The sequence below is a fragment of the Elephas maximus genome, chromosome 8, assembly GCF_024166365.1.
Source record: "Elephas maximus indicus isolate mEleMax1 chromosome 8, mEleMax1 primary haplotype, whole genome shotgun sequence".
NCBI classification, from domain to species: domain Eukaryota; kingdom Metazoa; phylum Chordata; class Mammalia; order Proboscidea; family Elephantidae; genus Elephas; species Elephas maximus.
Window position 1 is genome coordinate 11545319 of NC_064826.1, and position 23560 is coordinate 11568878.

At 42.1% G+C, this 23560-nt stretch overlaps 1 protein-coding gene across 4 annotated transcripts in view; it reads right to left on the reverse strand.

Annotated features, from left to right (window-relative positions):
- TRIM24 (tripartite motif containing 24) overlaps nucleotides 1–18573 on the reverse strand; it is a 128314-nt gene extending 109741 nt beyond the window's left edge. For all 4 annotated transcript variants that reach the window (XM_049893909.1, XM_049893907.1, XM_049893910.1 and 1 more), the window contains exon 1: nucleotides 17987–18573. In XM_049893909.1, the coding sequence (XP_049749866.1) occupies nucleotides 17987–18344 (358 nt within the window). In that variant the 5' untranslated portion in view covers nucleotides 18345–18573. The remainder of the gene's footprint in view (nucleotides 1–17986) is intronic.
- Between the last annotated feature and the right edge of the window lie 4987 nt (nucleotides 18574–23560).

Genomic DNA, 23560 nt, shown 5'->3' on the forward strand with positions numbered 1-23560 from the left:
AGCAGATAATTGGAAATTACATTTCAAAAATACTGTTTACAACTAATATCATAAAACATTTAAGAACAAATTTCACAAAAGATGTAAAAGATCTCTATACTGAAAACCAAAAACCAGTGCAGAGAAATTAAACATCAAATGAGAGATATAACATGCTCATGGACTGGAAGACTCAATACTGTTAAGATCATCTCTCCAATTGGTCTCTAGAATCAACATAGCCCCAATCAAAATCCTAGCAGGCTTTTTTTATAGAAACTAAAATACTGACTCTAAAATATATGAAGAAACATAAATGACTTCAATGAATCAAAACAATTCTTAAAAATAACAAAACTGGAGGACTTTTGTTATCCAATTTGCAGGTGAAGAGTTAGATACATAAACCAATAGAGCAGAAAAGAGAGTACAGAAATAGAACCATACATATATGGTCAATTGATCTTTTTTTTTTTTCCACAAAAATACCATAGTAATACAATGGAAAAAGCACCCTTTTCAATAAATCATGCTTTAACCTATGGCTTTTTTAAAAACGAACCTCAATTGCTACCCCCCACAAAAAAATTACTCAAAATGGATTACAGATGTAAACATATGTTAAAACTATAAAACACCAGAAGATAGGAGAATCTTAATTAACTTGGTTAATCAAAGGTTTCTCAGATAAAACAAAAAAATCACTAACCATAAAAGAAAAAAATTGATAAACTGGACTTGATCAAAATGAAAAACTTCAGCTATTCAAAAGACACCACTAAGAAAACAAGCAGACAAGCCAGAGTGGGAGAAAATATTTGCAATCCATGTACCTGGCAAAGAATAGATAAGAATTTTTACTTCTCAATAAAAGGTTAAATGACCTAGCTTTTTAAAAATTTGTAAAAAAAAAAAAAAAAACTTGAATTGAAATTTTACCTAAAAAGATATGAGAGTGGCCAACAAGAACAGGAAAAGATGCTCATCGTTATTCACTAGAGAAATGAAAATTAAAACCATTAAGTATCACTTCACACCTACCAGAACGGCTAAAATTTAAAAGACTGACAATATCCAGAGTTGGAAAGCATGCCAACTGGGACTCTCATACATCGCTGGTTGGAGTATAAAACAGTACAAGTATAAACATACATTTTTCATACAAATCAGATATTTCAATTCTAATTATCTACCCCCACCCCCCCCCCAAAAAAAACCCGTTGCTGTTGAGTCCATTCTGACTCATAGCAACCCTATAGGGTTTCCCAGGAGCAGCTAGTGGATTTGAACTGCCGACCTTTTGGGTTAGCAGCCAAGCTCTCAACCACTACGCTACCAGAAACATATCAACACAAAAACTTGTCTACAAACATTCACAACAGGTCTATAAATCATAGGCCCAAAGAGAAACAATATTAATTTCTACTAACAGCTGAATGGATAAACTATGTATAGAATTGATACAGACAGTATGAATCTATCTTAAAAACCGTACGCTGCGCATAAGACGCCAGATACAAACAGCACAAGACGTGCTATTCCATTTCTATGAAGTTCTGAAACAGGCATCAGATCTGGTTGCAGGGAGAGAGGAAGACTGTCTACAAAAGGAGCACAGAACTTTTAGGGGTGATGGAAATGGTCTATGTCTTAATTAGGATAGTGGTTACACGGTTGTATGCATCTATCAAAACTCATTGAATCATACACTTAATATGTATGTACATTATTGTATGTAAAGTACACCTCAATAACGTTGATTTAAAATTTTGAAATGGTTGCATAATACTTTCATATACCATCAGTCTTTTTTACTCTATTAAATTAAACAGACATTGGGAGACAGAGATACGTCTTATACGTCCCCATTTTTCCATAATAAAACCAAAACCCACTGTTGTCGAGTCGATTCTGACTCATCTCCACCCTACAGCACAGAGTAGAACTGCCCCTAGGGTTTTCAAGGAGCAGCTGGTAGATTTGAACTGCCAACCTTCTGGCTAGCGGCCAAACTCCTAACCACTATGCCTCTAAGGCTCCTAAATTTATGTTTATATAGTAAGTAAATTTACTAACTTGACTGTGAAGAGAAATGTCAAATTTGAATACTTCAAATAAGAAAATACTATTGATCCTTTGCTTATATCTTGTTCGCATGAGATGATTTAGTTTTCATCAAGAATCAAAATAAGTGGGAAAAAAAAAAATCACCTAATCTCCCGAGACTATGGCCCCCGACACCCTGCTAACTCAGAACTGAAGCCACTCCCAAAGTCCACCTTTAAGAAAAAGATTAGACAGGCCTATAAAACAAACAATAACAACACGTTAAGAAACACGTTTCTTAGTTCAATCACGTATATGAGACCAAATGGGCAACACTTGCCCAACAGCAAAGAAGAGAATGCAGGAAGTCGATTTCGACTCATAGCAACCCTGGGACAGGAAAATTGGACAAATGGACATGGGGAACCTGGGATGGAAAGGCAAAGGGACAGTGCTGATACAATGCAGGGACTACAACCAATGTCACAAAACAATTTGTGTATAAATTTTTGAATAAGAAACTCATTTGTGCTGTAAACTTTCACCTAAGCACAATTAAAAAAGAAAAACCTCCTATATAACAGACCAAACCAGGACTTCAAACCAGTTGAGTCACGGCCAACAAAGCAAAACTGAAACAGACCTGAATTTTTAAAATTTGGGTGAATCGGAACAATAACCAGAATAGGAAAAATTATGAGTTGAAGCCCTGGGATGGGGGACTTAGAAGAGGCAGAGTAAACCCTTTCAGGAGTCTAATGCATGAGACTGATTATTGGCAGGATTGTAGCGACACACATTCAAAGCATCACAGTCAGCCACCGCACTGTTTCCAAGGCTGCTCAAAATCTGATGGGCAAGAGATCTGGTTCCTATGCAACACCTATGCTGCCCTTGTTTTCTAAGAGGGAGACTGGATTTCTAGCAGAGTTTCAACTGGTAATTTTTCTCATTCCAGTTATCATTCTGGTTCACCCAAATTTTTTAAAAATTCACATCTGTTCTAGTTTTTCTTCCTTAGCCATGACTGAGCTGGGAAGAACCAGTTCAAAGCCCTGGACCAAACAGTCAACAATTACTTTAAAACAAAGACCAGAAATTATGGGGGGCAGGGAAACTAGATTAATGGAAATAGAACAACCGGAACGGAAATAACAAGAACATTCACACATTGTAAAAAAAGGTAACCAATGTAAATGAACAACTTGAGCAGAAAAGCAACTTGAGCAGAAATGCAACTTGAGCAGAAACTGTTTCACTCGAACCTAGACTGCTGTGTAAACCTTCACCAAAAACACAATATTTTAAAAGAAGAAGAAGAAGAAATCAGCTCTGAGAAGAGACAGAGTTAACAATCTTGTAAACTGCCAGTAAAGAAGTCTCAGGAAACTAATAGGTTCTTATATTTTACTCTCCCTGGACAATACTGTGACCCTTTTCCAAAGTATGCTCTCAGTTTTCTTTAAAAAATAGCTCTTACAGTATGCTACTCTTTGGCTCAACAGCAAGTCAATACCACAAGGTATTTCACAGTTTTATAACATTTCTCCAGGATCAGTTTGTCTTCTGACTTAGTAATGTACCTAAAGAAGATCTGTTTTCCTACCCTGACAGAGAACACAACAGAGAACCCCTGAGGGAGCAGGACAGCAGTGGGATGCAGACCTCAAATTCTTGTAAAAAGACCAGACTTAATGAATGGTCTGACTGAGACTAGAAGGACCCCAGAGGTCATGGTCCCCAGACCTTCTGTTAGCCCAAGACAGGAACCATTCCCAAGGCCAACTCTTCAGACAGGGATTGGACTGGACTATGGGATAGAAAATGATACTGGTGAAGAGTGAGCTCCTTGGATCAAGTAGACACATCAGATTTCATGGGCAGCTCCTGTTTGGAGAAGAGATGAGAGGGAAGACAGGGTCAGAAGTAAGCAGAATGGACACAAAATTAGAGACTGGAGGGAAGGAGTGTGCTGTCTCCTTAAACAGAGAGCAACTAGGAGTATATAGCAAAGTGTACATAAGTTTTTGTATGAGAGGCTGACTTGGTTTGTAAACTTCACTTAAAGCACAATAAAATTTTTTTTAAAAACCTAAATGTTCATCAATAGAAAACTTTTTAAATAAATCATACCACACTCATATAACTGAAAACCATGCATTCAAACAAACAACAAAAGAAACTTTTTACATATTGACATGGAATGGCATTCTCTGTATCTACTAATTAAAAATAAAACACAGTACAAAAGAGTATGTATAGTATGCTTACATTTGTATAGAAAAAAATGAAAGCTACAGATATGCATTTGCAGCGCTAGGCATAAAAAGCTCTGGAAAAACAATTTTCACTGTACACCTTTTTGTAACTTCTTAATTTAAGACTATGTGAATCTAGTATTTATCTTAAAATAATTTATTAAAAAAAATACCTTCGAGTCAGGGGGGCCAGGATGGTGGAGTAGACAGACGCTTCCAGCGAGCCCTCTTACAACGAAGACCAGAAAAAACAAGTGAAACGAGTATATTTATGACAAGCTAGGAACCCTGAACATCAAAGGAAAGGTTAGAGAACGAACAGAGGGGCAGGGGAAGGAGGAGAGAGCTCAGAAGCGGAGAGGAGTTACTGGACCCGAAACGCTGGAAGCCCTCAGCTACCACTCCCGGGAGCAGCGGCGGTGCACTGGTACTAGTGTTCGGCTGCAGTTTCCCCACGGAGAAGCAGCCAGCCACACAGCCCACTCACACCTACAGAACCAGAGAAGAACAGGGCTCTCGACAAAAGCTAAGTACTTGCATATATTTTACGGTGCCCCTCCCCACCAAACCAGCTTCAGTGGCTGATTTCCCTGGGCCTGAGATAGGCCCTGTTGACAGTCTAGAGCCATCCTCCCAGCCTTGAAGAAGGAACAAATCTGCAATTGGGGGAAAAGATAATTTGCCAGCTCCACTAATGGGGGAGCTCAGGACAGAAGCAGCTCCTGTCCAGGCATAAACAGTCCATGGACTTTGAGTACTCTTCCCCTCTGCATGCACCTGTGTGGCCCTATTTCAGGAATATAGGCCCTGTTGGCAGACTACAACTGTTTCAGCTGTGCGGTAGAGAGGTGGGTGTTTTATGTTTGACATTGCTTTGCCTATTAAACAGGGTCCTCACCTACCCACAGCAGGGGCCTGAGGCCTGGTGGCTCCACTCAGGTCACCCAGCCACCCACGACAGAGTTCCAAGGATAACTGGTACATCTCAGTCCTTGCAATCAAAAACACTGGCTGCCCGTGATCCTTCTGTAGAACCCACGCACCTCTACACTCTAGGGAACAGGGAAACGCTTTCCTCAGAGACACTTGGGGGATGATTCTCAGCCCTCTGCCTTGTTCAGAGTGCGACACCCTGCTGCAACCAGATACCAGTCCCTACACCAATCACCGCTGCCCCTGTACCACACACTTGATGATCAGCTACCTGGACACCTGAGCTGAATTCATGCAAGAAAAGTGACTGGACTCCTAGACTGATATACCTGGTAACAGCTCTAGCCATCTGGGGACAGGACATCAGAGCTCAAAGGTGAAAATAATCAAGCTAGCTCACTCAAGCAACCCATTTGAGCACATCAAAACAAAACAAAGCAAGAAACGACGACAAAGTAAGCAAACATAAAATAAACTAATACAATAACTTATAGATGGCTCAGAGACAACAGTCAATATCAAGTCACATAAACCTTAAGAATCATGTGGGACTCTACCAAGAGGAATAACCTATGAGTGATTAGAGTACCAAAACAGGGAGGGATAACAGAAAATAGAGAGAAAATTGCTGAACATTTGTTGGCAGAAAACTTCCCTGATATTGTTAGAGAAGATATCTATCCAAGATGCTCATTAAACTCCACATAAGGTAGGTTATAAAAGAAAGCCACCAAGACATATTATAATCAAACTTGCCAAAACCAAAGATAAAGAGAGAATTTTAAGAGCAGCGAGGGATAAAAGTCGCTTACAAAGGAGAGTCAATAAGAACAAGCTCAGACCACTTGGCAGAAATCATGCAGGCAAGAAGGCAGTGCGATGACTTTTACAAAAAACTGAAGGAATAAAAACTGCCAGCCAAGAATCATATATACACCAAAACTGTGTCTCAAATATGAAGGTGAAATTAGGACATTTCCAGATAAACAGACATTTACAGAATTCGTAAAAACCAAACCAAAACTATAAGAAATACTAAAGGGAGTTCTTTGGTTAGAAAAGCAATAATATCAGGTGTCAACCCAAGACTAAAACACTCGGCAGAGCAATCAGAAGTCAACCCAGACAGGGGTATCACAAAAATAAATCAAGGTAAAAAAAAAAACACTCAAAACAGGGAAACAGCGATGTTATTACGTAAAACAAGACAACATTAAAACAATTAAGACGGACTAAGAAATGCAGTCAGAGATCTTCCATATGGAGAGGAAGACAAGGCGATACAAAGAAATAAAAGTTAAGCTTAAATTTAGAAAAAGAGGAGTAGATAATAAGGTAACCACAAAGAAGACAAACTATACTAACCCAGTAACCCAGTGCCATACACATCAAAATAAAATACTAGAAAAAAATAGAGACTCAGCAGAAACAAAAACAACAACAACGAATATGAGCAAAGGACAATATATAATCTACTCAGCACAAAAAATTAAGTGGGAAAATGAAACTGTCAACAACACATAAAAAAAGACATCAAAATGACAGCACTAAATTCATACCTACCCATAATTACGCTGAATGTCAATGCACAGACAGTAGCAGAATGGATAAAAAACAAGATCTGTCTACATGCTGCCTACAAGAGACACACCTTAGACTTAGAGGCACAAACTAAAACTCGAAGGAGGAAAAAATATATATCAAGCAAACAACAATCAAAAAAGAGCAAGAGTGGCAATGCTAATTTCTGACTAAAGAGACTTTAAAGTTAAATCCATCATAAAGGATAAGGAAGGACACTAATGATTAAAGGCACAATATACCAAGAAGATATAACCATATTAAATATTTATACACCCAATGACAATGCTGCAAGATACATAAAACAAGCTATCAGCATTGAAAAGCGAGATAGACAGCTCCACAATTACAGTAAGAGACTTAAAGCACACCCCTTTCGGTGAAGGACAGGACATCCAGAAAGCAGCTCAATAAAGACACGGAAGATCTAAATGCCACCATGAACCAACTTGACCTCGTAGACATATACAGAACACTCCACCCAACAGCAACCAAATATACTTTCTTTTGTAGTGCGCATGGAACATTCTTTAGAATAGACCACATATTAGGTCATAAAGCAAGCCTTAGGAGAATCCAAAACATCGAAATATTACAAAGCATCTTCCCTGACCATATGGCCATAAAAGTGGAAATCAATAACAGAAAAAGCAGAGAAAAGAAATCAAACACTTGGAAACTGACCAATACTCTGCTCAAAACAGACCGGATTATAGAAGACACTAAGGATGGAATTAAGAAATTCACAGAATCCAATGAGAATGAAAACACTTCTTATCAGAACCTTTGGGACACAGCGAAAGCAGTGCTCAGAAGGCAATTTATTTCAATAAATGCACACATACAAAAAGAAGAAAGGGCCAAAATCAAAGAATTATCCGTACAACTTGAACAAAAAGAAAGAGAGCAAGATAAGAAACCCTTAGGCACCAGAAGAAAACAAATAATAAAATTAGAGCACAACTAAATGAAACAGAAAACAAAGACAACTGAATTAATATGACCAAAAGCTGGTTCTTCGAAAACAATCAGCAAAATTGATAAACCATTGGTGGAAATGACAAAAGAAAAACAGGAGAGGAAGCAAACAAATAACCTGAATAAGAAATAAGATAGGAGATATTATAACACACCCAAATGAAATTAAAAGATTCATATCAGATTACTGTGAAAAACTGTATTCTAACAAATATGACAACCTAGGAGAAATGGATGAATTTCTGGAAACACACTGCCTACACAAACAGGGTAGAACAACTAAATAGACCCATAACAAAAGAAGAGATTCAAAAGGTAATCAAAAAACTCCCAACAAAAAAAAAGCCCTGGTCCCGACGGCTTCACCGCAGAGTTCTACCAAACTTGCAGAGAATTACCACCACTACTACTAAAGGTATTTCGGAGCATAGAAAAGGATGGAATACTCCTATACTCATTCTATGAACCCAGCATATCCCTGATACCAAAACCTGGTAAAGACACCACAAAAAAAGAAAATTACAGACCCATAGCCCTCTTGGACTTGGATGCAAAAATCCTCAACAAAATTCTAGCCAAAAGAATTCAACAACATATCAAAAAAATAATTCACCACGATCAAGTGGGATTTATACCAGGCATGCAGGGATGGGTCAACATTAGAAAAACAATTAATGTAATCCATCACATAAACAAAAGACAAGATGCAATTGATACAAAAAAGGCATCTGACAAAGTTCTACACCCATTCATGATAAAAAGTCTCAGCAAAATAGGAATAGAAGGAAAATTCCTCAACATAATAAAAGGCATTTATACAAAACAAACAGTCAACATCATCCTAAATGGAGAGAGCCTGAAAGCATTCCCCTTGAGATCAGGAACCAGACAAGGATGCCCTTTATCACCACTCCTATTCAACACTTGCTGGAGGTCCTAGCCAGAGCAATTAGGCTACACAAAGAAATAAGGGGCATCCAGACTGGCAAGGAAGAAGTAAAAGTATCTCTACTTGAAGATGCCATGATCTTATACACAGAAAACCCTAAGGAATCATCAAGAAAACTACTGAAACTAATAGAAGAGTTCAGCAGATTATCAGGATACAAGATAAACATACAAAAATCAGTTGGATTTCTCTACATCAACAAAAAGAACATCCAAGAGGAAATCACCAAATCAATATCATTTACCACAGCTCCCAAGAAGATAAAATACTTAGGAATAAATCTTACCAGAGATGTAAAAGACTTATATAAAGAAAACTACAAAACACTTCTGCAAGAAGCCAAAAGAGACCTATATTAAGTGGAAAAACATACCTTACTCATGGATAGGAAGACTCAACATCATAAAAATGTCTATTGTACCAAAAGCGATCTATAGATGTAATGCAATTCTGATCCAAATCCCAAAGACATTCTTTAATGAGGTGGAGAAACAAATCACCAACTTCATATGGAAGGGAAAGAGGACCCAGATAAATAAAGCATTACTGAAAAAGAACAACAAAGTGGGAAGCCTCACTCTACCTTATTTTAGAACCTATTATACTGCCACAGTAGTCAAAACAGCCTGGAACTGGTTCAACAACAGATACATAGACTAATGGAACAGAATTGAGAATTCAGACATAAATCCATCCACATATGAGCAGTTGATATTTGACAAAGGCCCAAAGTCAGTTAAATGGGGAAAAGACAGTCTCTAACAAATAGTGGTGGCATAACTGGATATCTATGTGCAAAAAAATGAAAACAAGACCCATACCTCAGTCCACGCACAAAAACGAGCTCAAAATAGATCAAAGACCTAAATATAAAATCTAAAACGATAAAAATCATGAAGAAAAAATAGGGACAACATCAGGAGCCCTAATGCATGGCATAAACAGTATACAAAACATTACTAACAATCCAGAAGAAAAACTAGCTAACTGGGAGCTCCTAAAAATCAAACACCTATGCTCATCCAAAGACTTCACCAAAAGAATAAAAAGATTACCTACAGACTGGGAAAAAGTTTTTAGCTATGACATTTCCGATAAGCGTCTGATCTCTAAAATCTACATGATACTGCAAAAACTCAACTACAAAAAGACAAATAACCCAATTAAAAAATGGGCAAAAGATATGAACAGACACTTCACTAAAATAGACATTCAGGTAGCTAACAGATACATGAGGAAATGCTCATGATCATCAGCCATTAGAGAAATGCAGAGCAAAACTACAATGAGATTCCATCTCACTTCAACAAGGCTGGCATTAATCCAAAAAACACAAAATAATAAATGTTGGAGAGGTTGTGGAGAGACTGGAACACTTACACACTGCTGGTGGGAATGTAAAATGGTACAACCACCTTGGAAATCGATTCAGCACTTCCTTAAAAAGCTAAAAATAGAGCTACCATATGATCCAGCAATCCCATTCCTTGGAATACATCCTAGAGAATTAAGCGCCTTTACACGAACAGATATACGCACACCCATGTTCATTGCAGCACTGTTTACAACAGCAAAAAGATGGAAGCAACCAAGGTACCCATCAACAGATGAATGGATAAATAAATTATGGTACATTCACACAATGGAATACTATCCATCAATAAAGAACAATGATGAATCCATGAAACATTTCATAACATAGAAGAACCTGGAAGGCATCATGCTGAGTGAAATTAGTCAGTTGCAAAAGGACAAATATTGTATAAGACCACTATTATAATAACTGGAGAAATAGTTTAAACAGAGAAGAAAATATTCTTTGATGGTTACAAGAAGGGGGAGGGAGGGAGGGAGGGAGAGGGGTTTTCACTAACTAGATTAAAAAAAAAAAAACTAGATAGTAAGAATTATTTTAGGTGAAGGGAAAGACAACACACAATACAGGCGAGGTCAGTACAACTGGACTAAACCAAAAGCAGGGAAGTTTCTTGAATAAACTGCTTCAAAGGCCAGTGTAGCAGGGGCGGGGGTTTGAGGACCATGGTTTCAGGGGACATCTAAGTCAGTTGGCATAATAAAATCTATTAAGAAAACATTCTGCATCCCACTTTGGAGAGTTGCATCTGGGGTCTTAAACACTAGCAAGCCATCATCTAAGATGCATCAATTGGTCTCAACCCACCTGGATCAAAGGATAATAAAGAACACCTGGGACACAAGGTAAATATGAGCCCAGGAGACAAAAAGGGCCACATAAACCAGAGACTACATCAGCCCGAGACCAGAAGAACTAGATGGTGCCTGGCTACAACCGATGACTGCCCTGACTGGGAACACAACAGAGAACACGTGAGGGGGTAGGAGAGCAGTGGGATGCAGACTGACCCCAAATTCTCATGAGATCAGACTTAATGGTCTGACTAAGACTATAAAGACCCAGTGGTCATGGCCCCCAGACCTTCTGCTGGTCCATGACAGGAACCATTCCCAAAGGCAACTCTTCAGACAGGGATTGGACTGGACAATAGCATGGAGAGGGATGCTGGTGAGGAGTGAGCCTCTTGGATCAGGTGGACATTTGACACTATGCTGGCATCTCCTGTCTGGAGGGGAGATGAGAGGGTAAAGGGGGTTAGAAGCTGGCAGAATGGACACGAAAAGAGGGAGTGGAGGGAGGGAGTGGCCTGTCTCAGGGGGAGAGCAATTGGGAGTATGTAGCAAAGTGTATAGAAGTTTTTGTGTGAGAGACTGACTTGATTTTTAAACTTTGACTTAAAGCACAATAAAAATTAAAAAAAAAAAACCTTCTGCTGATTGAATACATTCATGCATTCCCTTAATAAAATATGGGGGCGGGGGGGTTTGCAAAATATCGGTGGGAAAACTTGAGGTTTAGTTGACTCCTTATAATGAAATATGAGTAAGATGTGCCTTTGACATTTATGTTCTAACTTGTAGAATATATAATAAATTACATGTACAGAAAATTTAAAAAATCTGTTTTCTAAGCTCTTTCCTCTTTTGTGGATTTAACTGCATACTGAGAAAGGGCAGTCTGGCTGCGGCAGTCACCCACCTCTAGCTAATGGATACTCATTCTCATTCTTCCCATGTGTAGCCTTAGAAAAGGTCAGTTTAGACCAATGTTCTCAGGGGGAGCGCTTTGGAATACTTGAAGTTCACTGTTGGCTAGTGTGGTTGTGTGCCAGCATTTATAAATTGTGATACTTTTGTCGTTGTTATATTAGTTTTATTCTAATTCTCCATTTTATACACAGGTAAGGTATTGTACTAATTTTTGTAAATAATATGAGTTAGGATTTATATTCTATGAATCTCGTTTTAGAATAACAAAGTGAGCATCAAAAAGTACTTAATAGAAAGGAAACTATTCTGATACTGTTTTGAGAAGTATCATGTTAAACATTAAATTGTGTCTTAATTTTCTAAAGAATCCTCTTACAATCAATTGTATTTTGGAATATAGTACTGCTTGAGTTAAAGAAGGACACCCTGGTGGCGTAGTGGTTAAATGCTACGGCTGCTAACTAAAGGGTCGGCAGTTTGAATTCACCAGGCGCTCCCTGGAAACTCTACGGGGCAGTTCTACTCTGTCCTATAGGGTCACTAAGAGTCGGAATCGACTCGACAACACTGGGTTTGGCTTTTTTGGTTCTGAGTTAAAGAAATACTAAGGTTTAATATTATGCTCTAGAATCCCAAAATTACACCAAATCAAGCTCTCTGGGTGGGGAAGAGCCTGGAAATCTAATTTTTTTTTTTAACAAGTACAAGGCGATTCTATTAGATCTAAAGTTGAAATCCCTATCTAAATCTAAAAGGGAAGAGTACAAACTGCAACATATGTGGCCTCAAGAAAACCTGTTTTGCTTGGCCCACAGAATGGACTTAGATGTGCGTGTGTGTGTGTGTATTCTTAGTTACTTGCCCATATCCAAAACGTTCAACTCCTCACTTACCAACATGTTTAGGTTCCAAAGACCAGGTTATTATGCAAAAATCAGTGTTATGCAAAAATGGATGACTGTATCGGATCAAAAAATGGAAGATGACTACATCATTACATAACTGCCAATTACATCATGACATAACTGCCAATTACATCATGATATAACTGCCAAATCACATCATTACATCACTGCCATGCCATGCCACAGCTGGCCCAGCCCAGCTGACACATAACCTTAACCATCACAGCTAGTGTTACTCTTGCCTCAGTGTTTGTTACTGCCAGACATATGTCGTTCATGTACAAAATAGTAACAGATAGTAGATTTTTTACTATTGTCATAAATATGAAATGTCAAATAACAAAAGACAGTCAACAAGTAAGGTGTCAGTCTACTAGAGAAATTTCACACAAAAATCTGGACTTCGGGCTTCTCATTAAAAAAAAAAAGAAGAAGGCACCTTCAGCACTGGCTCTGAACTCACATGACAATGTGCTGGAGCTAAGCAGTTTGCCTCCCCTTGTCAGTCTTCACCATTCCCTATTATCTTATCTCCAGGCTGACAGTTCACCATCTCAATATGTGCTTAGCTACTCTAAGTATTGTTTGACCCATGATGCCTGTACTCATAAGTTCATTAGGAAAATTAAGGGCAGAGACAACCAAATTGAGAGAGGACTAGGCTGGAGCAGGGCCAGTTGCGCGCCCCCCTCCCCCACCAAAGGCCAGGAAAAAGGCGAACAGGACAGAGTGGAATAAACAACCTGATACAACCATAACCCACCTGCTGGAGAGTAGATCAGAACACACAGGCCCTGTGGAGCAAAATGTTCCGGCTAAGGGGTGAAACAAACTTAAATGTTGCAAATAAACCATTAATATAGTTCCTGAAGAACTTCACCGGTACAGACTGTGTGCAAAAGAAGTAAGAATGACCACTGTTCTTCCTGAGCTCACCGATGGGGGCGATGTGACAAAGGAAACCAGTGCGCCTGTGTCACATTCCATAATGAGTTATGTCAAGGGGAACCAAAAGACTTTCATCTAAAAGGAATCCTGCATGCGCACCTGCATTTGTATAACCCAACTCCTCCTCAGAAATCTCCATGCTTTCCCCCCCAGAACTTCATGAATAAACATCAAGACCCCTCTTTGTTGAAACTCTTAATTACTTGGCTCTTAGGCAAGTCAGTGAGATAGTCTAAGGCTCTAGCCCTTATTGTCTCCTTTGGCTAGCTGCTGGCAAAATAAAATAAAACAAAAAACAAAAAAAACCATTACCTTCCGATCTAAATGCTTTCCTTGAACTCTCACTTACAATATAAATACAAAGATATAAAATATTTGGAGACTGCAATTACTTAGAACATTTTGAAAAGTCTGGAAATGGAATTGCAAACTAGTTTCAGAACTGAAGATCAGAGCTTTTATTACTCATGTTCTCATTCATTCAGGCCCAAATGTCATGGCCAAGCACACAATAAATCTTAAGTTTAGAGTTACGCAAAATTCAGATCCTAGTTGGCTACTAGTCTGTTTAACCATTTAAAATATAAACTTTAAAATGTGTCTAAAAGTTAAGAAGTAATATTTAAGTTTCACCTGTGCTAACTCTCCAACAAGTAGTTTAAAGGATCTGAGATTTTACTCTACTTGCAAGCTAACAAATTAGCATACTACAGTTCCATGGACGCTGGCAGAAGGCACAAGACACTCAAGGGTCAGAGATCAAGCGCAGTTTACTACTTAAAGCAACAGCATAAACCAAAGCACCAGCATTGTTGCACGGATTCTCTGAACCCCGGGTCCTACAGGGCCACGTGAATTGGGGCAATTGATAATACCTGCACATGCAATGACTTGGGTAAAAGAGAAGAACCCGAAGCCTAGAACACCCTAATCTTTTATTGATAAGCATGCCTGCCCTTTGCTCAGGGGAGAGGGGAGAGGGAGAGAGACATTACCTTTAGTATCCTGGAGAGTATGCATGCCTGCCCTTTCCTCACGTGGAAGACAGAAAGCTCTGTCTTCCAAGCTCTTAGAAATCTCTGAATCTACTCTGGCCAAAAGTACTTCCTTTGGCACTCATGGCTACTGGATGCACATAGCAGGAAAGCATCACTGAAAAGGACCGTTCCAAATCCTACCCACCACTCACACAGCAGTAAAATTCAACAGAATAGGTCCCTGGCTATATGTCTCCCTAATAAAAAGAACCCTTTCTCAGACTTTGTCCTGTGAGCCCTGTGTGACAACACCCTAAAACTTAAAGCACTTGACGTAACTGAAATGGCCAGCACAGGCCTGAACCAAACTCCATTTTGCTTTAGGCCCCTACTTCTGTCTTTACAAAAATTTTTCACTCCTGTAAAACTTCAACCACTGTAGATTAAGCAATGAAGAAGCAAGAATGTGGTTAGACACACGATAAGAGTGTTCCAGGAAGAGACTGTAAAAACAGTTTTGAAAATGCTTGAGCAGATTGTGGTCAGATTGTTTTCAGAAAATGTTTATAAACGTACATCACAAAGAAGATCAGCTGATAAAAGAGTTGTCTGCACTATATAAAAACCTGCTTTGTCCCGACTCAATGGAGTACTTAGTACTTTCACTTTGTGCTGCCCGGCTCAAACTGTTCTATTCCTTCAATAAAACTCTTTGCTCTTTACAGACTAGTTGACTTTTCTCTTTGACAGCCTTTAATGACTTAAAATTTAAATTCACTCAAGATCACTGTACACCAGAAGTAGGCACTCACTGGAAGTAGACAGCTATCCCAAGACAGCAAAGGAAGTAGATAATGTCATGGCCAGCTTCCATCCGATATCATGAATTGTGACCCAGCTGATTTCTCATACTTCTTCCCAGGATGCGCCTTCATTGCTGTTATGGGTTGTACTGTGTCCCTCAAAAACACATGCTATAAATCCTAAACACTATTCTTGCAGACGTAATCCCATTTGGGATTACGGTTTTGTTATGTTAATAAGGCTAAATTAGAGTAGGGTATGTCTAAAACCTAGCCACTTTTGAGATATAAAAGTGACTACTGTATTTTCACTCAAGTCAACTAGTTACATGTTCTTTGCAGACCATGCACAAGACTGTTTTCATAAATGCACTATACTAAATTTTTTTTTTTTTTCAGCAACGTGCATAAAAATATGGTAGGCACAAAAAGTAAAAAAAGCACAAAGGAGAAAATACATGCCAAGGGGAGACAGCCAAGGAGTGAAGGAATGCCAGGTCTACAGAAAGTCAAAGAGAGTTCCCCTAAGAGGTGATATAGAGAGAGTCTTCTCCTAGAGCCGGTGCCTTGAATTTGGACTTCTAGCAACCTATACTGTGAGAAAATGAATTTCTGTTCTTTAGAACCACCCACTTGTGGTATTTCTGTCACAGCAGCATTAAGAAACAATTGCCTGATCCATTATATTGTTAACTCTATTGTCTTGCTGTATCATATATAATGAATCCCGAACTGACTTCCCTATTAATAACCTTAACATTATTCCAATAACACAGAAAAAATGCTTTGATTATCACAGGCAGTTATCAACTGCAAAACCAAACTGCAAAAAAAAAACAACTGCAAAGCAACCATTAAATCCTCTCTCTAAAGCAGTACTAGATCATAGAATAGTTGGAGATTACCTCTCACAGAACACGGTGGTGTATGTTGCACTCACATAAATAACTTTAGTAGAAAAAGAAATATGAGCAATACAAAAAAATCCAGACTGGCTAAAAAAAGGTGAATCATATTCTAGCCCACTTGATCTTTTCAGTGGATTTAAGTCCATGGGGCCCTTAACTCAGAGGAATCTTAGAAACTCTAAAGAATTACCCTCATTATAGTTCTTGTTACAATCTCCCTAATAAGATGTGTTTGCTAAAAAGTCTTAAATGTTTTTCAACAGTGTCACATTCAACAAATGATTGCCATTCCTCTGTAACAACAAGTATGTAGCAAAGAAGCCACAGATGCTGCGATGTCATACCTAAGTAGAGCAGACAAATTAAAAAAGAAAACGACTTGCCTGAGGGTGACTGAGCAACATGTCCATTTGGTCACATCTTCAAGAAACACTCCTGAAGAGATGATCAAAAGGGGGGAGTTGTTACATATTTTTATAGAGGCAAGAATTAAAATGGCTCCCCTGGGTCAAGAACCAAACAAAAATCAAAAAGCCATAAGAAACAACTTTATGCAGAATCTAAATTTAGACAAGTTTTCTTTATCAGCATTAGTTAGCAGGTTAGCAATACTTATCAGCATGAGTTAACAGTCATTCAATTAAGAAAAACCAGCTTAGCATTCAGTGAGGAACTTTCCCAAAAGAAAAAAATTAAAATGTGATTAACCAATCAGAGCAAAGAGCAATGTTAACTGTATAAACTCAAGCCCCCTCACCATTTTTAGTTTGGGGTGCTCCCAGTTTGTGAACAGTTTCTTACTCAATAAACCCTGTTAACTTCAATTGACTTGGTGATCAAATTTTTCTTTCCAACATTATTCAAAGTAATTTTTCCAGTTACTTTGTACTTTTTGAAGAGGTGTTCGAGTATTTTCAATATTAAATTTTAAAAACCCTAGAGGCACCGAAAGGTCACAGCCTTGAAAGCCCTATGGAGCAGTTCTATTCTGCGTACATGGGGTCGCCACGAATGAGAGTTTATCTGACATCAGCTAACAAGTCTATTAGAAGAAACAATCACTGCGCTTGTAACTTACTATAAATGTTTCAAACCTGTTAACATTAGCAGTGAGAACTGCCTGTCAAAAGTCTCATTGTACAGTAACAAACACCACAAAAAGATAACCACCGTAACTTCAACATTTCCAGATGTGGTCTACAAAACACACACAAAAAAACCCGGCGCCTCAAATCGCTCTGGATTGTTCCACTCCTTTCAAAATAAAATCTTCGAAAGAGACACGACAACAAAACCCCGGCTCTGGGTTCCTTTGTCCCCATCGGAGGGGACGCGTGGAGGTAACGGACCCAAACGTGCGAGATAGGAAACAGACGGCACCCAATCTGCGATCAATCATCCAACAAAGTCCCCGTCCCCGAGTCCTCGCCTCCCCCTCCCCCTCCGGCTCCGGCTCCGGCTCCGGCTCCAACGACGCTGGTCTGCACCGGGCGACTGGGATCGCAGGCACCGGGACAAAGCTTCGGGGACGCGGCGGCGAGCACCGGCCACAGGACGGCCCGAGCGGGCTGCAGAGCGCGGTCGCCGCCGGCCGCCCGCCCGCCCCCGCCCCCGGACGGCGACCCCTCCCTCACCTTGGGTGGCGAAGGGCGACGCTCCGGGCGGCGACCCGGGCGCCGGCGCGGGCGGCGGGGTGTCGGCGGGGCCGAGCAAGGGCGCGGGCAGCATGAGGAAGCGCTGCGGCGCGGGCAGGCAGCGCTGGCAGAAGGAGTGCAGGCAGGGCAGCAGCTTGGGCGCGCGGCTCTGGATGTTCTGGTGGCACACGGCGCAAGTGTCCAACAGGTTGAGCCGGGCCGCCTCGCCGCCGCGCTCCGAGTCCGGGCCCTGCCGGCTCTCGGCCTCGTTCTCCCCGCTCGGCGCCGCCGCCGGGCCCCCGGAGGCCGCCGCCGGGCCCGCAGCGCCCGCCGCCGCCTTCTCCACAGCCACCTCCATTGTCCTGCCCCCGCCGCGCCGCCGGGGAGGGAGCGCCTCCGCCCGCCCGCCGCGACCTCCGCCGCCTCAGGCCGCCTCCTCAGGCCACCGGGAGCGAGCGCGCGGGCGAGTGACGAGGGAGGCCGAGCGGCCGCCTCAGCCGGCCCGCCTCCAGTACGCGGCCGGAAGCAGGGTCTGTCAACGGGGACCGGTGCTCGCGCCGGGCGCTGCGCCCTCCTCCTCGCCAACCGCCGCCCGCCCCGCCTTTCTCCCGGCCGGCCCGCCGGCCCCACCCACCGCCGGCTCAGCAACGAGCGCTGCACGGCGCGCGCCGCCCAATCACCGCCCAGCCTGGGGCGGGGGCGGGGCGGCGGGGCCCGCGAGGCGCCGGCGGGAGGTGGAGGGGGCGGGGCGCTCCCCGGCCCCGCCCCCGAGCTGCGCGGCCCGCGGCCTCCAATTGGGCCTAGGCGGGGCTGCGCTCCGGTGCGGAGACGAGGGCGCGTTTGTTAGCCGCGGAGCTCTTGATTGGGCCTGCCTGTGTCGGCTCCTCCTGGGGGCGTAGCCTGGCTGCTCGTTAACCAGCAAGCTCCTGATTGGGCCCGCCGGAGTCAGCCCCGCCTACGGAGCGGTGCCTGCCTCTAAAAAAGCACACTGCTAATTAAGTAACTGCTTCAAAAACTCCGGTTTTCTCCTGCATGTGGGGCTGCTGTACCCACGGCTGTCATCGAGTGGATTCCGACTTTTAGCGACCTTGTAGGACGGAGTACAACTGCCCCATAGGGTTTCTAAGGCTGTAGTCTTTGGTGGGGGGGTAGATTGCCACATCTTTCTTCCGCGGAGCAGCTGGTGGGCTTGAACCACCCACCTTTTGGTTAGCACCAGAGAGCTTAACGCTGCACAACCAGGACTCCCTAAGCAAGGATTAAATATGGTAGGAGACGAAGAGTTAGTGAAAATAAGAGGAAAAAAATTTTTTAAGTAAAAATAGTGTGCAAAAAGGATACTGTGGAGGCAGCCTTCATTTGCAGCCTAAATTTACTCCCCTCTCTGTCGAGTGAGGAAACCCTGGTGGCATAGTGGCTAAGAACTAAGACTGCTAACCCAAAAGTCAGCCGTTCGAATCCCCCAGGTGCTCCTTGTAACCCTATGGGGCAGTTCTACTCTGTCCTCTCTGTCCTCTGGGACTTCTATGAGTCAGAATCAACTCCTTGGCAGTGGATTTGGTTTTGGTTTGCTGATGAGTGATAGGAGCCCTGGTGGCACAGTGGTTAAGAGCTTCATCGCTAACCGAAAGACCAGTGGTTCCAGCCTACCAGCAGCTCACAGACAGGACTAGGCTGGAGCAGGGCTGGTCCGCTCCCCCTCTTACCCCTCTCACCTGCCTCCACATAGGCCAGGAAGAAGTCAAGCAGGACACAGAGTGGAATAAACAACCTGCCCTACTGGCACGTGGTGCAACTGTAACCCACCTGCTGGAGAGTGGAACAGAACACACACAGGCCCTGTGGGGCAAAATGTTCCCGCTGTGGGGTGGAACAAATGGAGGTGTTCTAAAATGTTGCAAATAAACTGTTAATGTAGATCTTGCAGGACTCCACCGATACAGAGTGTGTGCAAAAGAAGAGCAACCACTGTTTGACGTTCCCTTGCCTGCCAAAGGGGGCAATGTGTCAAAGGGAACCAGTGTGCCTGCATCACATCCCATAATGAGTTATGTCAAGGGGAACCAAAGGACTTCCATCCTGAAGAAATCCCGCATGCGCACCTGCATTTTCATAACCCAACCCCTCCTCAGAAATCTCCCCCCCTCCCCCCAAGAACCTCATGAATTAACATCAATACCCCTTCTTTTTGAAACCCTTGAATACTTGGCTCTTAGGCAAATCCAGGAGACAGTTTCTCTGAAGGTTCTAGCCCTTACTGTTTCCTTTTGCTAGCTGCTGGGAAAATAAATACGCTTGGGCGACTCCAGGCTGCCTCGATAGTCTTAGTGGGCGTTGCGAATCCAGTTGGGTTCAATCAAGCAAGGGGCCCTCGGCAACAGCTCCGTGGGAGAAAGACATGGATGGCAGTATGCTCCTGTAAAGGTTTACAGTCTTGAAAACCCTAGGCGGCAGTTCTACTGTCCTACAGGGCCGTAATGAGTCGGAATCCACTGGACGGCAATAGGTATATCAGGAGTTACACACCTTTTCATTCAATGAAACAGTCAAGATTTCAAGGAGCTTGAAATGTAGCGACAGGATGTAAGAAACAATCTTTTGTGCACCCATGAATGTTTAAAAAAAATTTTTTTTTTTTTAAGTACAAATGAAATAGTAAACCAAAAAACTCGGTCACATGGGTCAGAGTAGAATTCTGCTCCATAAGGTTTTCATGGTTATGACTTTTCCTTCAGAAATGCCTCTGGGTTGGTGGGTTCCAACTGCTAACCTTTTCGTTAGTAGCCCATTGCTTAACTGTTTGGGGCACCCAGGGACTCCAAATGAAGTGTTGGTGTTGTTGTGGGCCGTTGAGTCAATCTGACACACATCGGCCCTACATGACAGAGTAATACTACCCCATACGCTTTCCTAGGCTGTAATAAGGTTTCCAAGGAGCAGCTAGTGGATTTGAACTGCCAACTTTTTGGTTAGCAGCCAAACGCCTAACCACTTGGCTGCCAGAGCACCAGTCTTTATGGGAGCAGACTGCCAGGTCTTTCTTCCAAAGTACCATCGGGTGGCTTTGAACGGTCGTACTGGGTCTTAAAAGAAAATAGGATGAGGCCAGGAAAGGCTTTGCTGAGACTGAGCCTATCCTGGAAGAATCCATGCCGATGGGTAAAGGTGGACTCTGGGCATCTAAGCCCTCCCAGGAGACATTCTCCATTACTCTCCTCCTGCTAGCCTCTTTCCTAAGCAAGGCCTCAAATTCAGTCTGCAGAGTGAAGTTCCCCTACACAATGGCGCTCGGTGTCTACTTATTAGGTACGGCACAGATTTCCTGCACCTTAGTTTGCATGAGTCACCTGGGAAGCTTCTTTAAAAGAAGATTCTAGAGCCTGTCCCTTAATTCAATTTAGCAAGCAACTCCTACAGTTCTGATCTGGGTGGTCCCGTACCATCCTTATAGAAAGAGACCTACCTATGCCAAATTTCTTAGCCCACCTACCAGTCCCTTAAGGGCCCCTCGTGGTGCAGTGGTTAAACACTCAGCTACTAACCTGAGCTGGAACCTGCCGTTGGAACCTACTCAGCAGCTCCTTGAGAGAAGGACCTGGCAATCTGCCGCCATAAAGATTGCCGCCTAGGACGCCGTATGGCGCAGTTCTACTCTGTCCTATAGGGTCGCTATAAGTTGGAATCGACTCGACGGCACTGGGGTCTGGGTATATTGACCATCCAAAGGCATTCGACTGTGTGGATCATGACAGATTATGGATAACATTTCCAGAGAATGGGAATTCCAGAACACTTAATTGTGCTCATGAGGAATCTGTACATGGATCAAGAGGCAGTCATTCAGAAAGAACAAGGGGATACTGCCTGGTTTAAAGTCAGGAAAGGTGTGCATCAGGGTTGTATCCTTTCACCATACATACTCAGCAATCTGTATGCTGAGCAAATAATCCTTGAAGCTGGACTATATGAAGAAGAACAGGGCATCGGGATTGGAGGAAGGCTCATTAACAACCTGTGATATGCAGATCACACAACTTTGCTTGCCGAAAGTGAAGAGGACTTGAAGCACTTACTGATGAAGATCAAAGACCACAGCCTTCACTATGGATTATACCTCAACATAAAGAAAACAAAAATCCTCACAACTGAACCAATAAGCAACATCATGATAAGCGGAAAAAATATTGACGTTGTCGAGGATTTCATTTTACTTGGATCCACAATCAATATCCACGGAAGCCGAAGTCAAGAAATCAAAAGACAAATTGCAATGGGTAAATCTGCTGCAAAAGACCTCTTAAAGTGTTGAAAAGCAAAGATGTCACCTTGAGGTCTAAGGTGCACCTGACCCAAGCCACGGTGTTTTCAATCACCTCATCATATGTATGCAAAAGCTGGTCAGTGAATAAGGAAGACTGAAGAATTGAAGCCTTTGAATTGTGGTGTTGGAGAAGAATATTGAATATACCATGGATACCAAAAACAATCAAAACTGTCTTGGAAGAAGTACAACCATAATGCTCCTTAGAAGCAAGGGTGGCAAGACTACGTCTCACGTACCTTGGACATGTTATGAGGAGGGATCAGTTCCTGGAGAAGGACATCATGCTTTGTAATGTAGAGGGTGAGTGAAAAAGAGGAAGACCCTCAAAGAGGTGGATTGACACAGTGGCTGCAGCAATGGACTGAAGCATAACAAGGATTGTGAGGATGGTGCAGGACCAGGCAGTGTTTCGTTCTGTGGTGCATAAGGTTACTAGGAGTTGGAATCGACTTGACAGCACCTAACAAGCTAACAACAATATTTATACATGTACGTGTGTGTGTGTCTTAGCTATCCATGATGTAACTTTTTAAATGTGACTATAATAATAAACAGTGATTGAACACAAAAGTAGCACATGCCATTTTAGTGGAATGGGACGAACCAGATTATAAAATTTTTAGTAGATGCGGGTTACTAAAATTTTTACTATATACCATATTTTCTACAAAAAGAGTATTCTATATATTCTACGACAAAGAAAATGAGTCAGTGAATTTAGTTGTTTCAACAATCAATATAAAATTCTGGTGATTACCCCCACCTCTTGTTTATTAGAAAGAAACAGTATACTCCCAAGAGGCCTGCAGAGATAAGGAGGGAGGGAACCGTAGGAGACAGATGTCAGTGAAGGTGTTGAAATGGTAGGGGCCTCACAGCTTAAATAACCTTATGAGTGGGCACCCTCGTGACCTTTCGTGAACTTTATTTCTGGGAGGCACCTTCTCATGCACTTAGCACTCTGCCAGTTCTCTTCCACTGTGGCACTTGCTTTTCCCTGTGTCCTCTCTGCTTGGCATCTACAGATTTTTGCTTTGGACAACCAATGCCCCTGTTTTGTTGATGCACTAAGCATGTGCTTACCTGCTTATTGGGTAATCCTTCCCTGCCCATCCACCTCTCAGGCTGAAGCGCGCACCGCTCCTACTTTATGCTGCAGCAATTTAATGCTTCCCTGATCTCTGCACGCTGTTCCCTCAGCATTGGAATGGCCGTCCCTCAAAATTCACATCAGCGGTCAAAGGCTTACC